The sequence below is a fragment of the Electrona antarctica genome (assembly GCF_951216825.1).
Source record: "Electrona antarctica genome assembly, chromosome: 5".
NCBI lineage: Eukaryota > Metazoa > Chordata > Actinopteri > Myctophiformes > Myctophidae > Electrona > Electrona antarctica.
The window spans coordinates 36,497,922-36,513,333 of NC_136810.1; the positions used below are offsets into that span (position 1 = coordinate 36,497,922).

Below are 15,412 nucleotides of genomic sequence, written 5' to 3' on the forward strand. Positions count from 1 at the left end.
GTCAGAGAGCCGTTGGACCTTGAGATTATGTACAGTACCAGTATTTCTCCACTCAGGCCGAGGTCTGAGTCGTAGATTGATAAATCCCAGGGGAGGCGTGTTCACCGTCCAAGGACGGGTTCAGCCAGGGATGGTTGCCCTCTCTCTCTCTCTTAGTGATAACGAAGGGAGTGCATGAGTCTCACTTGCGTATCTAGAAGCAAATGTTACAGGTTAAAAGGTTATATGATAACTCTGGTTATTTAACCAAAACATTTGCGATAGATACGCCGGGTGGCCCTTCTCGCTTGCTTAGGCAGAAGAAAAGGGTTTATCCGGGGTGAGAAGTGGAAGTCGCGGAGGGGTTTATACCCTCGCGCGCCGCATCATCGCGCAAAGAGCCCGAGGCCTCAAGGTACAGGCCTCGTGAGTGTATGGAAAGATTTCTGTAAATAAGAACAATTGGGATGTTCTCACATGCGTATCTATCGCAAATGTTTTGGTTAAATAACCAGGGTTATCATCATATAACCAACAGTTTTCTCCAATTTCGCAACAACCGAATTGTAGATGTGGAATCATTTTCCTTGTTTCATATTAAGGCCATGTGTCCACAATGACTAGGTGTGAAATGACAGATGTTTTAGCATACTAGTATGTGTACACAGTAACAAAAGAAACCTCAGTTTTACTTCAACGCTGAGAAATTGACACAAGAGGTGGTCAGAGGTGTGTGTGTGGTGTGGTGTGGTGTGGTGTGGTGTGTGCACGTGTGTGTTTGTGTGCGTGTACGCGTATGTCTTTCTCTGTGTCTGACTGTCTGTGTGGTGTTGGGGGGGGGGGGGGGGGGTCAGCCTTGAAATGAAATAAATGTGATCACAGAGTGCTGGCGCTGGTGAAGAGTGCACCCGTGAAGCCTTCCAGAGAGAGGGAGAGAGGAGTGCCTGTAGATAACACAAGTAATGCAAGCTAAAGACTGCTGAGAAGACTCACATCAAAAGGAGGAAATAATGACAGGAATGATGACAGAGAGGAGGGAGGCAAGAAGGGAGAGGGAAAGGGGGGCAAGGGGGAGGGAGGAGGAGAGCGTGGGGGTAGTAGGGGTAGCTGTCTGACGGACTCTAACAGGAGGGCTTGAGGATGTCTATATGTTTGTGTTATAAGGCGGCCCGGGCCCCCAGCCTGTGTGCATTGACAGCGTCCAGACAGAATGCTTTTATCGGAGCTTCACGAGGCAGCCCCTGGGAAAACACTCTGTCTGCCAACACACAGAGACTCCCCACTGTCAGACCCCATCTCCTCTGCGCAAAGGCACAGGAAGGGAGCAATTCCCACACTAGCAAGAGCCTCCCCCACCGGGCTTGGATCTGCTGGACAGGCACTGGATGTTCAAGCCGCTCGACCAAAAAAGGAGAAACTATCTCAAATATGCCCCCCTTTGAGATAGCAAAAGAGATTAACATCTTGTGGTCTCAGCGCGGGGAGTGACTGAGGATCAGTGGCCTTTTGCGCATCCTGCTGCTGCTGCAGACCGCCACATCGGGACACAGGGGGAAACCTTCCGTGTCTGCTTAACGACCCATTTAGATTTTGTTTGCGCACCGTGCCGCGCAACAGACATAGCTCATCTACAATCCAAAGACACAACGCATGCCGCAGTGTGCTCGTAGTACATCGCCTATTGTCAGTACGTGCCACTACCCGCGCATAACTAAGTATAAAACTCCAATGCAGATCCTTAAATTGCACATTAGGTGCTAATCGAGCTCTTTATCCAGTGTTCTCGTCTAAAGAAAGGACCACTGTTTGAGTCCGCTAAAAGCCATTAAGATGTGTGTCTGTGTGCTCCTGATCTGGACCCTGAGCGCCACGCATAGAGAAATGATAGCTGGGTGCATGTGGCAACTCATCAGTTAGGCACGGATCCTCTTTCATATTCCCGTCTAAACTTGTTTAAGCGCCCCGCCCTTTACACAAATTAGAATTCAAATCTAATAAGGGATGTGAATGGTTATTTAACTGCAACAGATACACACGCAAGGTAAATTTAGCCAGACATTCAGCTTAGGAAGGATAAAAAAAAAACAAAAAAACAGTTGCCTTTCATTTACTGTATAAAAGAAGCGCACGCACGCGCGCGCGCGCGCACGCACGCACACGCACGCACGCACACGGACACGCACACACACAAAGATATAGATATACTGTGAAGTATGCATCAATAAGCTCAACGCTCGTCATTATCGTTATTCATCTCCCCTTAAGAGTCTTGAAATCTTCCATCTCCTTAGCAACAAACACTGAAACTGTTCCTACATTACTCATTTGAAGATTTCCTTTATCTTTGTTCATTTCCCTTTTCAGACGGTACAAATGTGCATAATTCTCCTGGAAAACAAAATAAATAAATAAAACGGCACCCACTGAAATGAAAAGGGGTTGCAAACTGGGGATGGACTACATGAATCCTAAATGTCTTCTGATTAGAAAACCTGTGTCAAATCATATTCTCATTTCAGATGAAATTGTAAAAGCCTCCTTTTAAGCTGCTCTAATGGAGAACAGATTTGATCTCAGCACAAAGGTAAATAGCAAACGTTTCTCTCACAGGCATGTGGGGCATTATCAAAAGCTGGAGAAAGCTCATTTAACACTGCTTTAATTTGAATAAAAGATAGCACATTTGAATATTCATTCAAAGCTTTACCGAATATGTTCTGGTGAGTTTTTTTCTTTTCCAGCCACAAAGGCTAGAAGAGCGCATCTTAATGACAAACACCTGTGTTCCGGGGATATCATCATCTCATGGCACACAAACGAGCTACTGTAGCAAACAAATTGACATGTGACACAAACAGCTCTCTCACAGCAGCCCTTTTATATGTTGGTGAGAGTGTGCGTGTGTGTGTGGTACTGTAGCTCTCATAATGCAGGGCCGTGGATTATGACATGGGCAGTCTGTCCGACTGGTGCTCTCAAGGAGACCCAGCGGTGACCAACGGTCCACAGGGTGACAGATAGAGCAACCCTCCGGCTCAGTCTGGCACCCCGGCCACCCCCTCCTCACCCCCATCTCCCCAGGGCTGGACTGGGGGGGGAGGGGGAGCAACTCTGCCCCCGACCAGCGCTGCCAGCCAAGGGGCAACAACGGGGCGCGTGTTTCATCTCCCTGCTCATTTGTGTTGGAGATCTATGGACTTGTTTTTCCCCTCTCCGTGTCTTTATGTTATGATTAAATATTGTCTATCCACACAATTGATACCTAAGGCCAAAGGGAAGTCACTTTGCCCACACATAATTTGTAAGCTGTCTCTTTCCCCCGAGGACAGATTTGTTCGCAGGGATGGGATCTGTTCCGCATTACCCCGCTGTAACACAGCCTTGCCTTTCGTCTCTCTTTAACGTCATGCCTTCACAGACTGAGGTTTACATATCTCCTTCCTCAAGGGGGGATACTGGGGGGGAAAAAACATATTTGAGTGGTAATCGTAACCTTCTCAGAGGAAAAGCCTCTACTCGCGTGTTAAGAGGGAGAGAGAGAAAAAAAGGCCAGAAAAATGGCTATGCCTTTGAAGTCATCACATTTAACATTGATCACTCTTTAACCCCAAAAATATTTTTTAAAGAACACTTTGATAGGAGGTGTAAAGCAACACGTCTTGATCTGCTTGCATGATATCACATTCAAGTGACAGCGAGACCATAACAAGACTTTCAAATAAGCCACTTTAAATTAAAGCTGACAGCTTTAAACAAACATAGGCGACTGCTTAATTAGTAAATGAAAGGAGATATTTCATTTCCTCTGAGTGCCAAAGGGCTTAGGAGGCTCATGGAGAACCTTTCAAAATAAAAAATCTTCAAGAGGCCAGTGCGGAACTCTGCAACACATGCACTGTATTCAGAGAACCTGACAGCCCTTTGAAAACATGGCTGTTTTTCAAACTACAATAAAAGTAAACAAGCCAAAACACAGCTATGAAACGATACATAGAGCGTTTTTTCCCAGACGTGGAAAGACCTCCATAATGATTCCACAAGGCGGCAAAATTATTTTAAGCCGATGTAGCGATGGTTGAATTCCGATTCACTATGAATACGCTGAAGCCTGTGTTTTGGCTGCTGTTTGTGTGAGCACCATGTTGTCCTTGCTATCGCTTGCAAACGCAGCTTGTTTGCGTGCATGCCATGTGCACATCATGATAGTTAGCTTCATCCGCGAAGAATTACCCCAGCATCCTTTCAGATAGGATTTGGTGTTTTTAACAGAGACTTGCTTTTTCTCCATAGCCCCTGGTCATCACAACAGAATATATTGAGCACATTATATGGAATATGAATCCCAGGCTTAGACATGCGGCGCAGGGGTCACTGCTGGGAGGCTTTACGTTAGTTCCACATTTCATCGCCATAGACCAATAATACACATCCCCGTTAACTCTTCCTTCTTCATATAAACCAGTGGGATGAGTGTAATTGAATATGTGCTGTGGTGGGGAGGTCTAATTTCTAGAGTATACGCGCTTTAAATGTGCCTTTTGGTTTCAAGAGATGTTATCGTGCGCCGTGTGGGTAGATACAGTAGATCGCTGAAGAAAGATGACTGGATTATGATTGATTTCTTGTGACGGAACAACTGTGAAAATGATTGATAACCTTTTGGATAGAATAGTTTTACTGCATGCTTTACTTGCACTTAGCTTGATTTGTTCTGCTAGTCAAAGGTCATTCTCATTGTAATCATCCCATTTAGACAAGTCTGTTGCAAAAAATAAAAAATCTTCAGAGACTGCTATTATCCCCAACGCCAGGCAAACTTCAATTAATGATGCCGTTTAACGTTGATTTATAGAGTTTCAAAGGGCTGGGATATCGCAGCAGAGCACATTTGTAGAGTGACACTGAATACCCAGTGGAACAGTATAAAGTGCTGAATGGAGAAGTGTTTGTTCACATGCTATTACTGTTTCATAGATGTTGTCCTCATTTAGGATGCATGAAAATAAGCTATTCTTGGGCAGAACAGAGCTTCTGAGAAATATCGTTCACTGTAACTATGCCAAAGTCCCAAGTAGAACTCCTACGGCTGTCATAAAAAAGAAAATAACTAAAGCTTTACTTGGTAGAAGAGTTTGTGTGCCCACCTCCAAGCACACATAGACAATGGGTTCATACATTTGCTGAACAAATAGTCTCCACTTGGCTGTCATGTTTGTGTGTTGGCTTGAATGCCAAGTTATTCAAAATCACAACCAGTTACGGATAAATTGAAATGATAGACAAACACTAATATGGAAACATTAAAAAAAAGAGTTAAAGTGGTAGAGATAGATAATGAAAAATACCTTCTCATCTTCCTCTTCATCATCCGCCATGCTCATGTTCATCTATAGGAAAGAATAAAGGGGTAAAAGATGTTTTCAAAATGGACGGTATATGTGGGCACTGGAGCATTTTTAACAAACACCTAGTAATGAAATGTTCTTCTAGTACATACACCCCTATTGGGAGAGGCCCGTTTCCATAGAGACTGCATCACAGGGGCGACCTCACACAAAAGGAGAGGTGAAAAAGGGCCTTCCTCACAACAGCACTGTCACAGCAAAGCAATCTCATTTCTCCACAACATAAGCACAGAGAGAGAGAGAGAGAGAGAGAGAGAGAGAGAGAGAGAGAGAGAGAGAGAGAGAGAGAGAGAGAGAGAGAGAGAGAGAGAGAAAACAACATTTAATTTGGATGCTGTTGCCTAGATCACTTTACATCAAGTCATCCCTGACCTGGTTGTGGTGCATGCTGTGACATTGCCTGGGAACAGAGTTGTGTCAGTTCCGGCCAGGGGGTCACCGAGAGGTGACAGAGTCCCCCGCACTGGATATGAGGGTGAGCCTGGGCTTTAACATTGCACATGGAACGCCATCATTGCCAGCAGCTACAAACACAATCACTGGGCAGGAACCACTGCTCTGGGGAGGGGACATGTGTGGTGCCGAGGCCTCTAGCTGCATGGCCATGGAGATGGCTTTGCAACACAGTGGAATTGGAGGACAATCAAAAGTGCGAACAGCATTAACCTTCACAGACGCGGCTATAGGGCGAGCCTGATTTCTTTGTCTTTGCAATCATGAAGCTATATCAACACACTATAAAGATGTATTCATTCATTTAAATGCCCTTCATGTGGTGGTCTGCTCCTTGACAAATAATAGCGGAAATATAAAGACAGTTTCTGTCCATTTCAAATGTATTAGTATTGTAGATTATGTAACAGAACAAAGAACAAAAGTGCAAAGATGTAATGGCTAACCAGTGTGTTCATATTTCACAAATAGGCCCTCTATATCCTCTGCTGAATTTTATTTTTTGGGGGGGTGGGAAATATTTATATATGTAATGACATACCGTAGGGATTAGGGACATCACACCAATGTTTGCATGGTTCATGTGTGACTTACTGTATTGTGTGGGTCAGACTCATCATATGTAGAATACATGAAAATGTATTCCATCATGTGAGTAGCACTCACCAGGTCCAGGTTGGTGGAGCTGGCCTTGCCCGAGCCTAGTTGGAAATAGTTCCAGCCAATGAGGAGCAGCAGGAAGAGGGGCAGCATGAAGGGCTCAAAGTACCACACTGTCAGCAGGAAGACCTGAGGAAATGGGACACGACAGGAGGACACAAAAGGCGTGTAAGGGTGGTGCACACAATCACGTTTTTTACTCACTCCGACTTAAATTAACGCTCAGTATTTTACAGTGCTGCATGGCGAGATATGGCCCGCCCTGACCACCAGCAAGCCCTGACCACCAGCAAGAGCGCGAGCTATTCCCCTCACACAATTCCCCCCAACCCAAAAGGAAGGAAGGACAAAAGAAAAGCTATAAGGGGCTTCATGCGCGGTCCAAGTTTCATACACAGCACAGCAGACAGCGAAGCCACTGAGCTTTACAGCCGACGGGCCAACAGATTCCCACTCTTGGCGGTTTAAAAGTGACAGACATTTTGGGGACAACTTTTAATGTCTTCAAATCCTATTTTACTTACACCCATAACATAGTGCTGGCAGCGTGCCTTAACTGCTGAACAGAATGTTAAGACATGATTAGACGAGGCATCCTGTCTTTTAAAGAAGCGCACGTCGAATCCTGTACGACTGCGAAGCAGAGCGGCTGTCTGACTGGGCCCATATGCAACGTTTACCCCCTCCATGGCGATGATACTGAGAAAAGCCAAGACCCCTGGTAGAAATAAGATGGATCACACTGAATGCGTAATCCCTCATAATTCTGTAAAGGAGTGGTGCTAAGCACGGCGCACAACACCCACCGCATTTCACAGCAGAGCACTAATTGGACAGCAGTATTTAAACCCATTTAGTGACAGCCTAATGAGTCTGTCTCCAACTGAAATGATCAGGAATGTGTGCGAGGAGGATCACACACCAGCCGGTTGACGGGATGGAATAAAAAGAAATGTGCCCCGTGGCAAGTCGAATCTTAAAATCTATTAATGCAATCATGTACCAATACGGCCAACGCGCGGCCCACTATACCAATTTTTGAATAATCCTACATTGGTTAAAAAGCAACATTTAAAGAGTAAAGAAGGCTTTCACACAAAGCAACATTTGCCTTAATGTGTCATTCGCTTTTCAACCCGTTTCATAATATCAAGGACCATTATTTATTGGGCCACGGACCACCCTGACATTTAGCCCCTCAGACACAAGACGTCGAATTTTTTGTTATTGTTGGATAATATTTCATCCACAGGGCGTAAAATGAAACCAAATGGACCCATTTGGTTTTGGTTTCAAGAAGTAAAAATCTATAAGGGTCCATTTTGTTATCAACTCTCCATCATTTAGCTGGGGACCGCCTGGAACCCCCTCAAGGACCACTGTTGCTCCCCGGACCACTGGTTGAACACCACTGCTCTACATGTATCGGTTAAATCCATTATATAAGTTAAATAGAATGCAGCAGAAGTTTACTTTATGGAGAAAAAAAATGCCCATGAAAAAAAACTAAAAAACGCAGTTGCTGCGATAGTGTAGCGCAGTAAGTGCAGCAAACTGCCAGAGGCTGCAGGGAGTATAGGAACAATATGTAAGAGTTAAGCCTCAGACAGGATGTGAAGCACCAGCGCCTTCAGGCCTGAATAGCAGGCCTTGTAAACAGCAGACTGCTGCTGTCATAGCAGCCATGCCGCGTCCGTGCACGTTGCTCTGGGGCCAGGATACCTACTGCCACACTACTACGCACACTGGGTTCAAATGGCCACCAGGGGAAACGTGAACCGTGAGTAATGCACGCAACACTGGGGCGGTGCATGCGCCGGCCCTGGGCTTCAACCACTGCACCACTTAGCAATCCTTCAACACGGTGAGAGACTGGCCGACGGCGCACAAAAGCAAAACAAACGCACACAGGAAACGCGGCGGGATGACCAAGATGTAAGAGAAATAATATGAGCAATATGTTACTGTTATCTGCATGTAACAGCTTATTTGAATTGTACAGTACAGAGGCAAACTAGAGTTGCTTGGGGAGGGGGAGAGAAAAAAAAAAAAAAAAAAGGGTAAACAATGAATATGCATGATGTGCAGAGGTAGCTGCAGTGATCCTCGTCCCGGTTATGAATAACCTACGTCACCATGTTGTCACCTCGGTTCCCATGAGGCTATTCTAAAGCGACGCTCTCTTCACCCCAAAGGAATTCAGCTGGCTGGCGGACAGGTAGCCTGTCATATCCACAGCCTTCTCGCAGAAAAAAAAAAAGGAAAAGTAAGGGGGAGAAATGTGCCTGGAAACTGACATGAGCCCAGCAGGAATGTTGAACCTCCTTGCCCTCCCCTGCAAAAAGCTGCTACATTAACCACTAAAGTCTAATTGCTCGGTCTCTGTCTTCCTGTGCAAGTCAACAGAGGGAGCCAATTCATTTCCGCCCAGGGAGCCAAGGCAGAGAGAATCTGTCACAGGTATTCATAATCGCCCACTAATGCAAATTTCTCCTCGCCGCGTTCTGGCTCGGCGGACAAGATAAAAGCCTACAGAAAAATACAATGCCTTATGTCTAAACTGAGTGCTTAAATGAGGCTAGAGAAACCAAAACTGTCAGAAATATCCTCTCAATTCCTCCCTCGCGGTGTGTCAGTCCATGTGTGCAGGATTTACATGCTTTTTTAACACTAATAAAAAAAAAGAAGAAAAGAAGAAAAAAACGCTTGGCGAGGAAAACATCTGGGAAAGCCTCTCAGATTCCTTCACTCAGGTGCACACACTGAGACTCTGCTGTCAGATATCCCTCAGTAATGAGCAGAGGCAGCGCTATACCTTCCCCTTGTCTCTTCACATTTCTCTGTAGCTTCTGTGAAATGGAGACGGAACTAATTCCCTGCACTAAGTGGTTTATGTTTTATTAGCAAGGAGCTCAGTGATTAAAGGACGGCGGTGGACAAAGTGCAACCTGTCAGGCTTTAAGTGTAAATTTATATAGGAAATAATCCACGTTTTAATTGGCCTCAAAGTTGGGCTCCATTTCGGTCTTGAGAGCCCGGCTGTCTTTCCCTTTTTTTTCTTTTTCAACTCTCTTCATCCCTCAACAAATTACACATGACAAGGAAAACCTTAAACCCCCCCAAACACTACAATGCTAATATGTTACATGGGTGGTAAAACAGTCATTTATTTAACCAAAAGGACATAAAGCAACAAACGGAAAAAGCAGGGGCGCTAATAATTAATGATCTACCTGAGCGTTTAGGTTTACACACAGCAGAATTGGATAATGAACGACTTGTAATTGAACAAGTGTTAGTATGTACTGTACGTCTGGAGGAGTGTCTCTAATGTAGAAGGAAACCTCCCTTGACAAACACCATTTAGCTGAAAAATGTCCGCGTGATTATGCGCAGGGGTGTCTGGGGGAGAGGCAAAAAAAGAATGAATTAATAAAACTATTAGCGCATGTTGGAGTAGGTGATGGAGATGCACTCTCCTTAGCCACCTGTAAGCGCCTGGAAGAGGTGGCAACCCCCGGGCAGAGCCATTCTGCCAGCGGGGTTAAGAACGCGCCTGACAGATTTGTTTTATAGTGCCATTAATATGATTCCACTAAATGCATTCTGCTGCCTTCTCATGCAGATCCCCTGGCCGGCAGAATCCCAGCACCTAATAATAAAGCACTCAGCGATTAAAAGTGTGAATAAAATAACTTAAAGCTGAGCAAGCATGGCAGCTCCCAACCACCCACGCTCTCCCAGGAGGGAGAGAGGGGGGACCGCAACAGGAACAAAAGGACACAGACACCCTCACTTAGAGTTTCCACCATCCTGCAAATTGATTAATAGAGAAGGGTGTGGCCCAATCTAGCAGCCCCAGACTGTACTGACGGACAGACAGACTTAACAGCACACTGCCAGCGCTGTTGCCAAGGGCTTTACGCCCCCCACAACACACACACACACACACACACACACACACACACACACACACACACACACACACACACACACACACACACACACACACACACACACACACACACACACACACACACACACACACACACACACACACACACACACACACACACACACACACACACACACACACACACACACACACACACACACACACACACACACACAATAGAGGCCTCACAATGACATAGCAGATATAATACATTGGATGAGCCAAATTAGCATGACGTTACAGCATCTGGGGTCAATACAATTACATTACCGGTGCTGTAAAATGACAATGAAGTTAAAAGTGATAACACTCTTTCTCCTATCATTTATTATCTGCCAATTAAAAACTACATATATATATTTTTACTGTAAAGCTAAACACGGTTTATAAACAAGGAGAATGTACTCTTGGCTGGATACCCTGTTTCTCTTCGGCTGCACTTGGACAAACTAAACAAAGTGAAGAAAGTAGCGCCTAGTATTATGAGGGTCAGTCATGGGGGTGGTGGAAGGATGCCAGTTTATATGAAGTGAACGTACGTTGAAAGAGTTTAGCAAGACTGACAACAGACTTCAGGGTTTGCGCGGGTCAGCATGGGTGTTTGTGCGTGCATGCATGCATGCATGCATGTGGTGGGTGTGAAGGCCAAATGACCCCACGAATATATAGTAGAATTTGAGGAATAGACATTATCAGGACAATTTTCCTGGTCCTCAGAAGAGAAATGAGGGTTCTAAACTATGGTAAAGTATAGAGTTTGGGTTCAAAATATAATTGTTGATGTCCTCACAAGTATAGTAATACAATTATTAATGTGTGAGCGTGTGTGTGTGTGCGCGTGCCAGTGAATCTGTGTATATTGTATGTATACACTGCATATACAGTGTCTGTTAATGTAGGTACAACAACAATAATTCTAAAGGGATGCAAAGAGGAATAATCTTCGCTCTAATATAGACAGTTTTTCTGGGTGAAATCAAGGGCAGTACAATTAATCTGCATTACTTCCTCAATTAAAATACCAAAAAAAAAAGAGATTAATAATGAATCAAAGGGGCCTGGTGGCTGCTCCGCTCAAACAAGCCCATTTTATTCTCACTTTTCCCCCCCAGTCGGGCTGGAGTCTGGCTGATCCTCATGTTAGGGACGGGAGCGGCAGGCTTTAAAGTAGCTGTAAACGTAGAGCAATGAGACATGTAATTTGCGGTGAGCGTCGGGCCAGTGTGGGGACAGGCTTTCAGGGGGTGTCGGAGGCAGAGGAAGCAAGAGATAAGATTTCTCTTCGGGGCAGGTAGAGTGTGTGGGCAGGCACAGGCGCTCGGAGCTAACACTGAATAAATATTTCACATACGCTCAGCTCAAGTCTTATCGACTGGGGAGAAATAGAGGGAGAGGGAGAGAGAGACCACTCGCGAGAGGCAGTGAGAGATAGAGAGAGAGAGGCTGTATTCTGCCGAGAGTGATAAACGGGGACCTCGTTTCTCTCTTGAGAAGGGCCATATCGCTGCATGTAGCAGTCGAGTACACAAAACACGGCTTATTTTAAAAATTAGTTGGCTGGAAGTGTAATTATAGTAATTATTTTCTTATTTGTGAGTTTATTTTTAACCAAACAGTTAAAAGACAGTTTTTTGTTACAAAATGTAAACTGTATATATAGTCTTTTCCAAAGACAATTAATGCAAAAAGTTAAAGATAAATCTGTGTCACACACACTATATATATATATATATATATATATATATATATATATATATATATATATATATATGTATATATAGTACTGTATATATACAGTATATAGTTGGCTGTAACTGTTATAATTAGCAAAAATGATGTTATCCATTGACTAGTGCCGTCCGGTAGTTTATGGAAGCGTACACAGTGCAATATAGCGAGCTCTTTATCAAAGCGCTGAAGAAGAGCAGCCGTGTGCGGCAGAGCATTAGCATTTTGCTCTGGCCGTTGTCTCCCCGCCTGTCTGACACATGCCAGGGCCAGAGCTGCGCCAGTGCGGGGCCGGAGCAGGGCGGTCAGCAAGGGCCCCGTGGTGCCTGTCAGTGGCGGCTACTCTGACCCTGGCGCTCCTGCACTGGCCACGAGTGTTTAATCCGTGTCGGGAGCGTTAACACTGAGCGACCTCCTGGGTGACAGATCTGCCATGCGAGTCTTTTCCCCCGAGGAGGTGCGGGGAGGAGGGGAGTGGCCTGGTGGACTCTCCTCTCTCTCTCTCTCTCCCTTTCCCTGTCAGCTCGGCTCACACGCACGTTAACGCGGCGTCGCGGCGGGGCCGAGGCCCGGCCCCGGAACAGCCACACACAGGGGGCGGACAGGTCGCATGGGCTCAGCTGCCTGGGGAGAGGTGTCCTCTATGACGAGGATGGTGGCGAGTGTGTTACACAGTGCAGTCATTATGATACGGCACACACAATGGGGTTAAACATGGAGCTGGAAATAAAAGTACAATAGAAAACAGTGTCGAGGAGTGCGCAGACAAAGCCAACGGCGCTCAAGTGCGAACAGTTATTTGGTATAGCGCAGCCAGGTCTGTTATTCACCCTTAGCTCCCTGTGTTAGTTTATATTGCATGCTCATAATGCCGAACAGAAATAAATGGGAAATTAAGTTAAATGAATTAGGCTAGATTAAATTAAATCTAGTGTGTTTTCAAAACTCCCAATCCATGTCCAAAAACACATACACACATTTTAAAGTGAGTATGATTTCTCAGCCCTAATGAGACACACATTAACAGAGGAAAGCTTATTAATCCTGCTAATAAGAGGACATGCCTCAAGGTTGCATGCACGGAGCGAGCATTCAGGGCAACGCAACAACAATTCCATGTTAAATCTGAAGGAATTGCTGAGTTGTGTGCAGGTACCGATGATGTTATCCTTAAATATTTAATAGACCTAAAAAAATAAAAAACGGTACTTTCAAAACCATAAACACATACTGTATGTCGCCATCGCGGCCATCCTTCACCCCCCCCCCTTTCCTAGTGGACACATTCCCACAACACTCTCTGGGAGAGCTCAGCTCTCACAGCTATAGGGAGTTGAGGAGTCTAACCCCGTGAGACTGCAAAAACACACTCCTTTAAGGCCTTCCAACTTTTCTTCAAACAGAGAGAAAACAGATGCAAAGTAAAAAAACAAGAAGACGATTCACAGAGACAACACACACACACACACACACACACACACACACACACACACACACACACACACACACACACACACACACACACACACACACACACACACACACACACACACACACACACACACACACACACACACACACACACACACACACACACACACAGTTTACTTCGTAGAGACAGTGTTAGCAAGAACAATTAGGACAACTCTGATCATGGCTAGTGATGGTGGCCGTGCTGGTATTCCGGTTAATGGCCCTGGCTGCCGTGACTCCACACAGGTGGTCTCCTGAGACCCCCGGGAGAGCCACAAAGTGACCCTCCAGTCCTGCTCTCATCTGGGGGGACGATGATTCCATCAGCTCCCCCCAAAAAGCAGCCGTCACAGCTGCCAACTGTGTTTACAGCTGCGCCGCATCAAACATTCATCAAATGCCATCTTTTACAGTCTGTGATGTGAGGCAATCAGCATTTCACAGGCTGTCAAATGATGTCTAAAGCGCTCGCTACCTGGCAGTGTCAAAAAGGAAGTGGTTCAAATACCCACACGTACGGTTAGGTATACAGGATTCTTTCTAGTCCAGCTCCTGACAGATGAGGTACGTCGTGTGTTAAAATATTAATTCTACTTAAATACTTAAAGTGCTCTTAATGACAGCAAAGCTCAAAATCAGCTTTCAAGTGTAAATGATCCCCTTTCATTTTTTTTACTTTCATTCCATTTCATCCAAATCAAAATTGTTCTCAACTTTAAACTTTTGAAAGCGATTAATTTGGCTGGCTAATACATGCTTTTTTTCTCCTCTGTGCCCTTTCTTTTCTTTATTCTTTTTTTTAAGAAGAAGAAGAAACTTGTGTCGCTCGGTCCAATGCACAGAATGGAGGATTTCACTCAGAGTTGTTCCCACGAAGGATTCCTGTTGGGAAAAGTAACTGATCGCCTTAGCTCTCACGTGCACGCACGCACGCACGCACACAAGCTAGCACAAATACACACACTCACTCTCACACGGTTCCAGCAGTGCTTTAGCTCCATCTACAGGCCCTGGTCTCTTCTGCAGGAAAGAACTCTGGGTGACCCCTCCACAGTCACTGCTGATGTATAGCACATTCATCTAGCTCAGTCTTAGTGAAAAGCACATCTAAAGGCCGTTATTTTATGAAGATTTTAGCTGTCACATTCTCTCTCTCTCTCTCTCTCGCTCTCTCCCTCCCTCTCTCTATCTCTCGCTCTCTCCCTCTCTGAGAGAGAAAGGAAACACGCTGTTGTCAAACTCTGGAAAAGCACAGATCCCAGGCTCATTATGGTAGCATAAACAAGTAGAGGGGGGAAAAGAAAAGTCAAAATTTCTTGTTTGTATTTCCGTTCACTGATGAAGATGTTTATGAGGCTTTGCCAGAAGTTTGCTTAAATGTGTGAGAGAGATTCTTTTAACGTTACCTAATTAGAAAGGCGCTATTTTAAAACTAGCAACCCACGGGGTGGAGAATCGGGAAAAAAAGCTACTTCAAACGGCGTGGTCTCTGCTTGCGGGGGAGATTACACAATCAAAATAGGTAACCTCCAACACCTGCAAAGGAAATGACAGTACTGCAGGACTTCCCACTCTCTAGTGATGTTTTCCTCTCACACACACACACACACACACCACACAGTAATATGCAATGGCAGCACAATGCCAAATGAGCCGTCCGTCTGGAACTGTGGAACCACTGCCGCGGCTGCCCAATTTAAATGTCCCTGGACGCATCATTTTATGATTGCCACTCACGAGGGGTGGGAAAGTTATCTTC

General features: G+C 45.2%; 1 protein-coding gene across 4 annotated transcripts in view; it reads right to left on the reverse strand.

The window, feature by feature from the left end:
- The window catches only part of mctp2a (multiple C2 domains, transmembrane 2a), a 52,213-nt gene that overhangs the window by 12,294 nt on the left and 24,507 nt on the right, over window positions 1-15,412 (reverse strand). For all 4 annotated transcript variants that reach the window (XM_079501730.1, XM_079501733.1, XM_079501731.1 and 1 more), the window contains exons 18-19: window positions 6,504-6,626; window positions 5,325-5,366 (exon numbers count right to left, since the gene is read on the reverse strand). In XM_079501730.1, coding sequence (XP_079357856.1) covers window positions 5,325-5,366; window positions 6,504-6,626 — 165 coding nt within the window. The remainder of the gene's footprint in view (window positions 1-5,324; window positions 5,367-6,503; window positions 6,627-15,412) is intronic.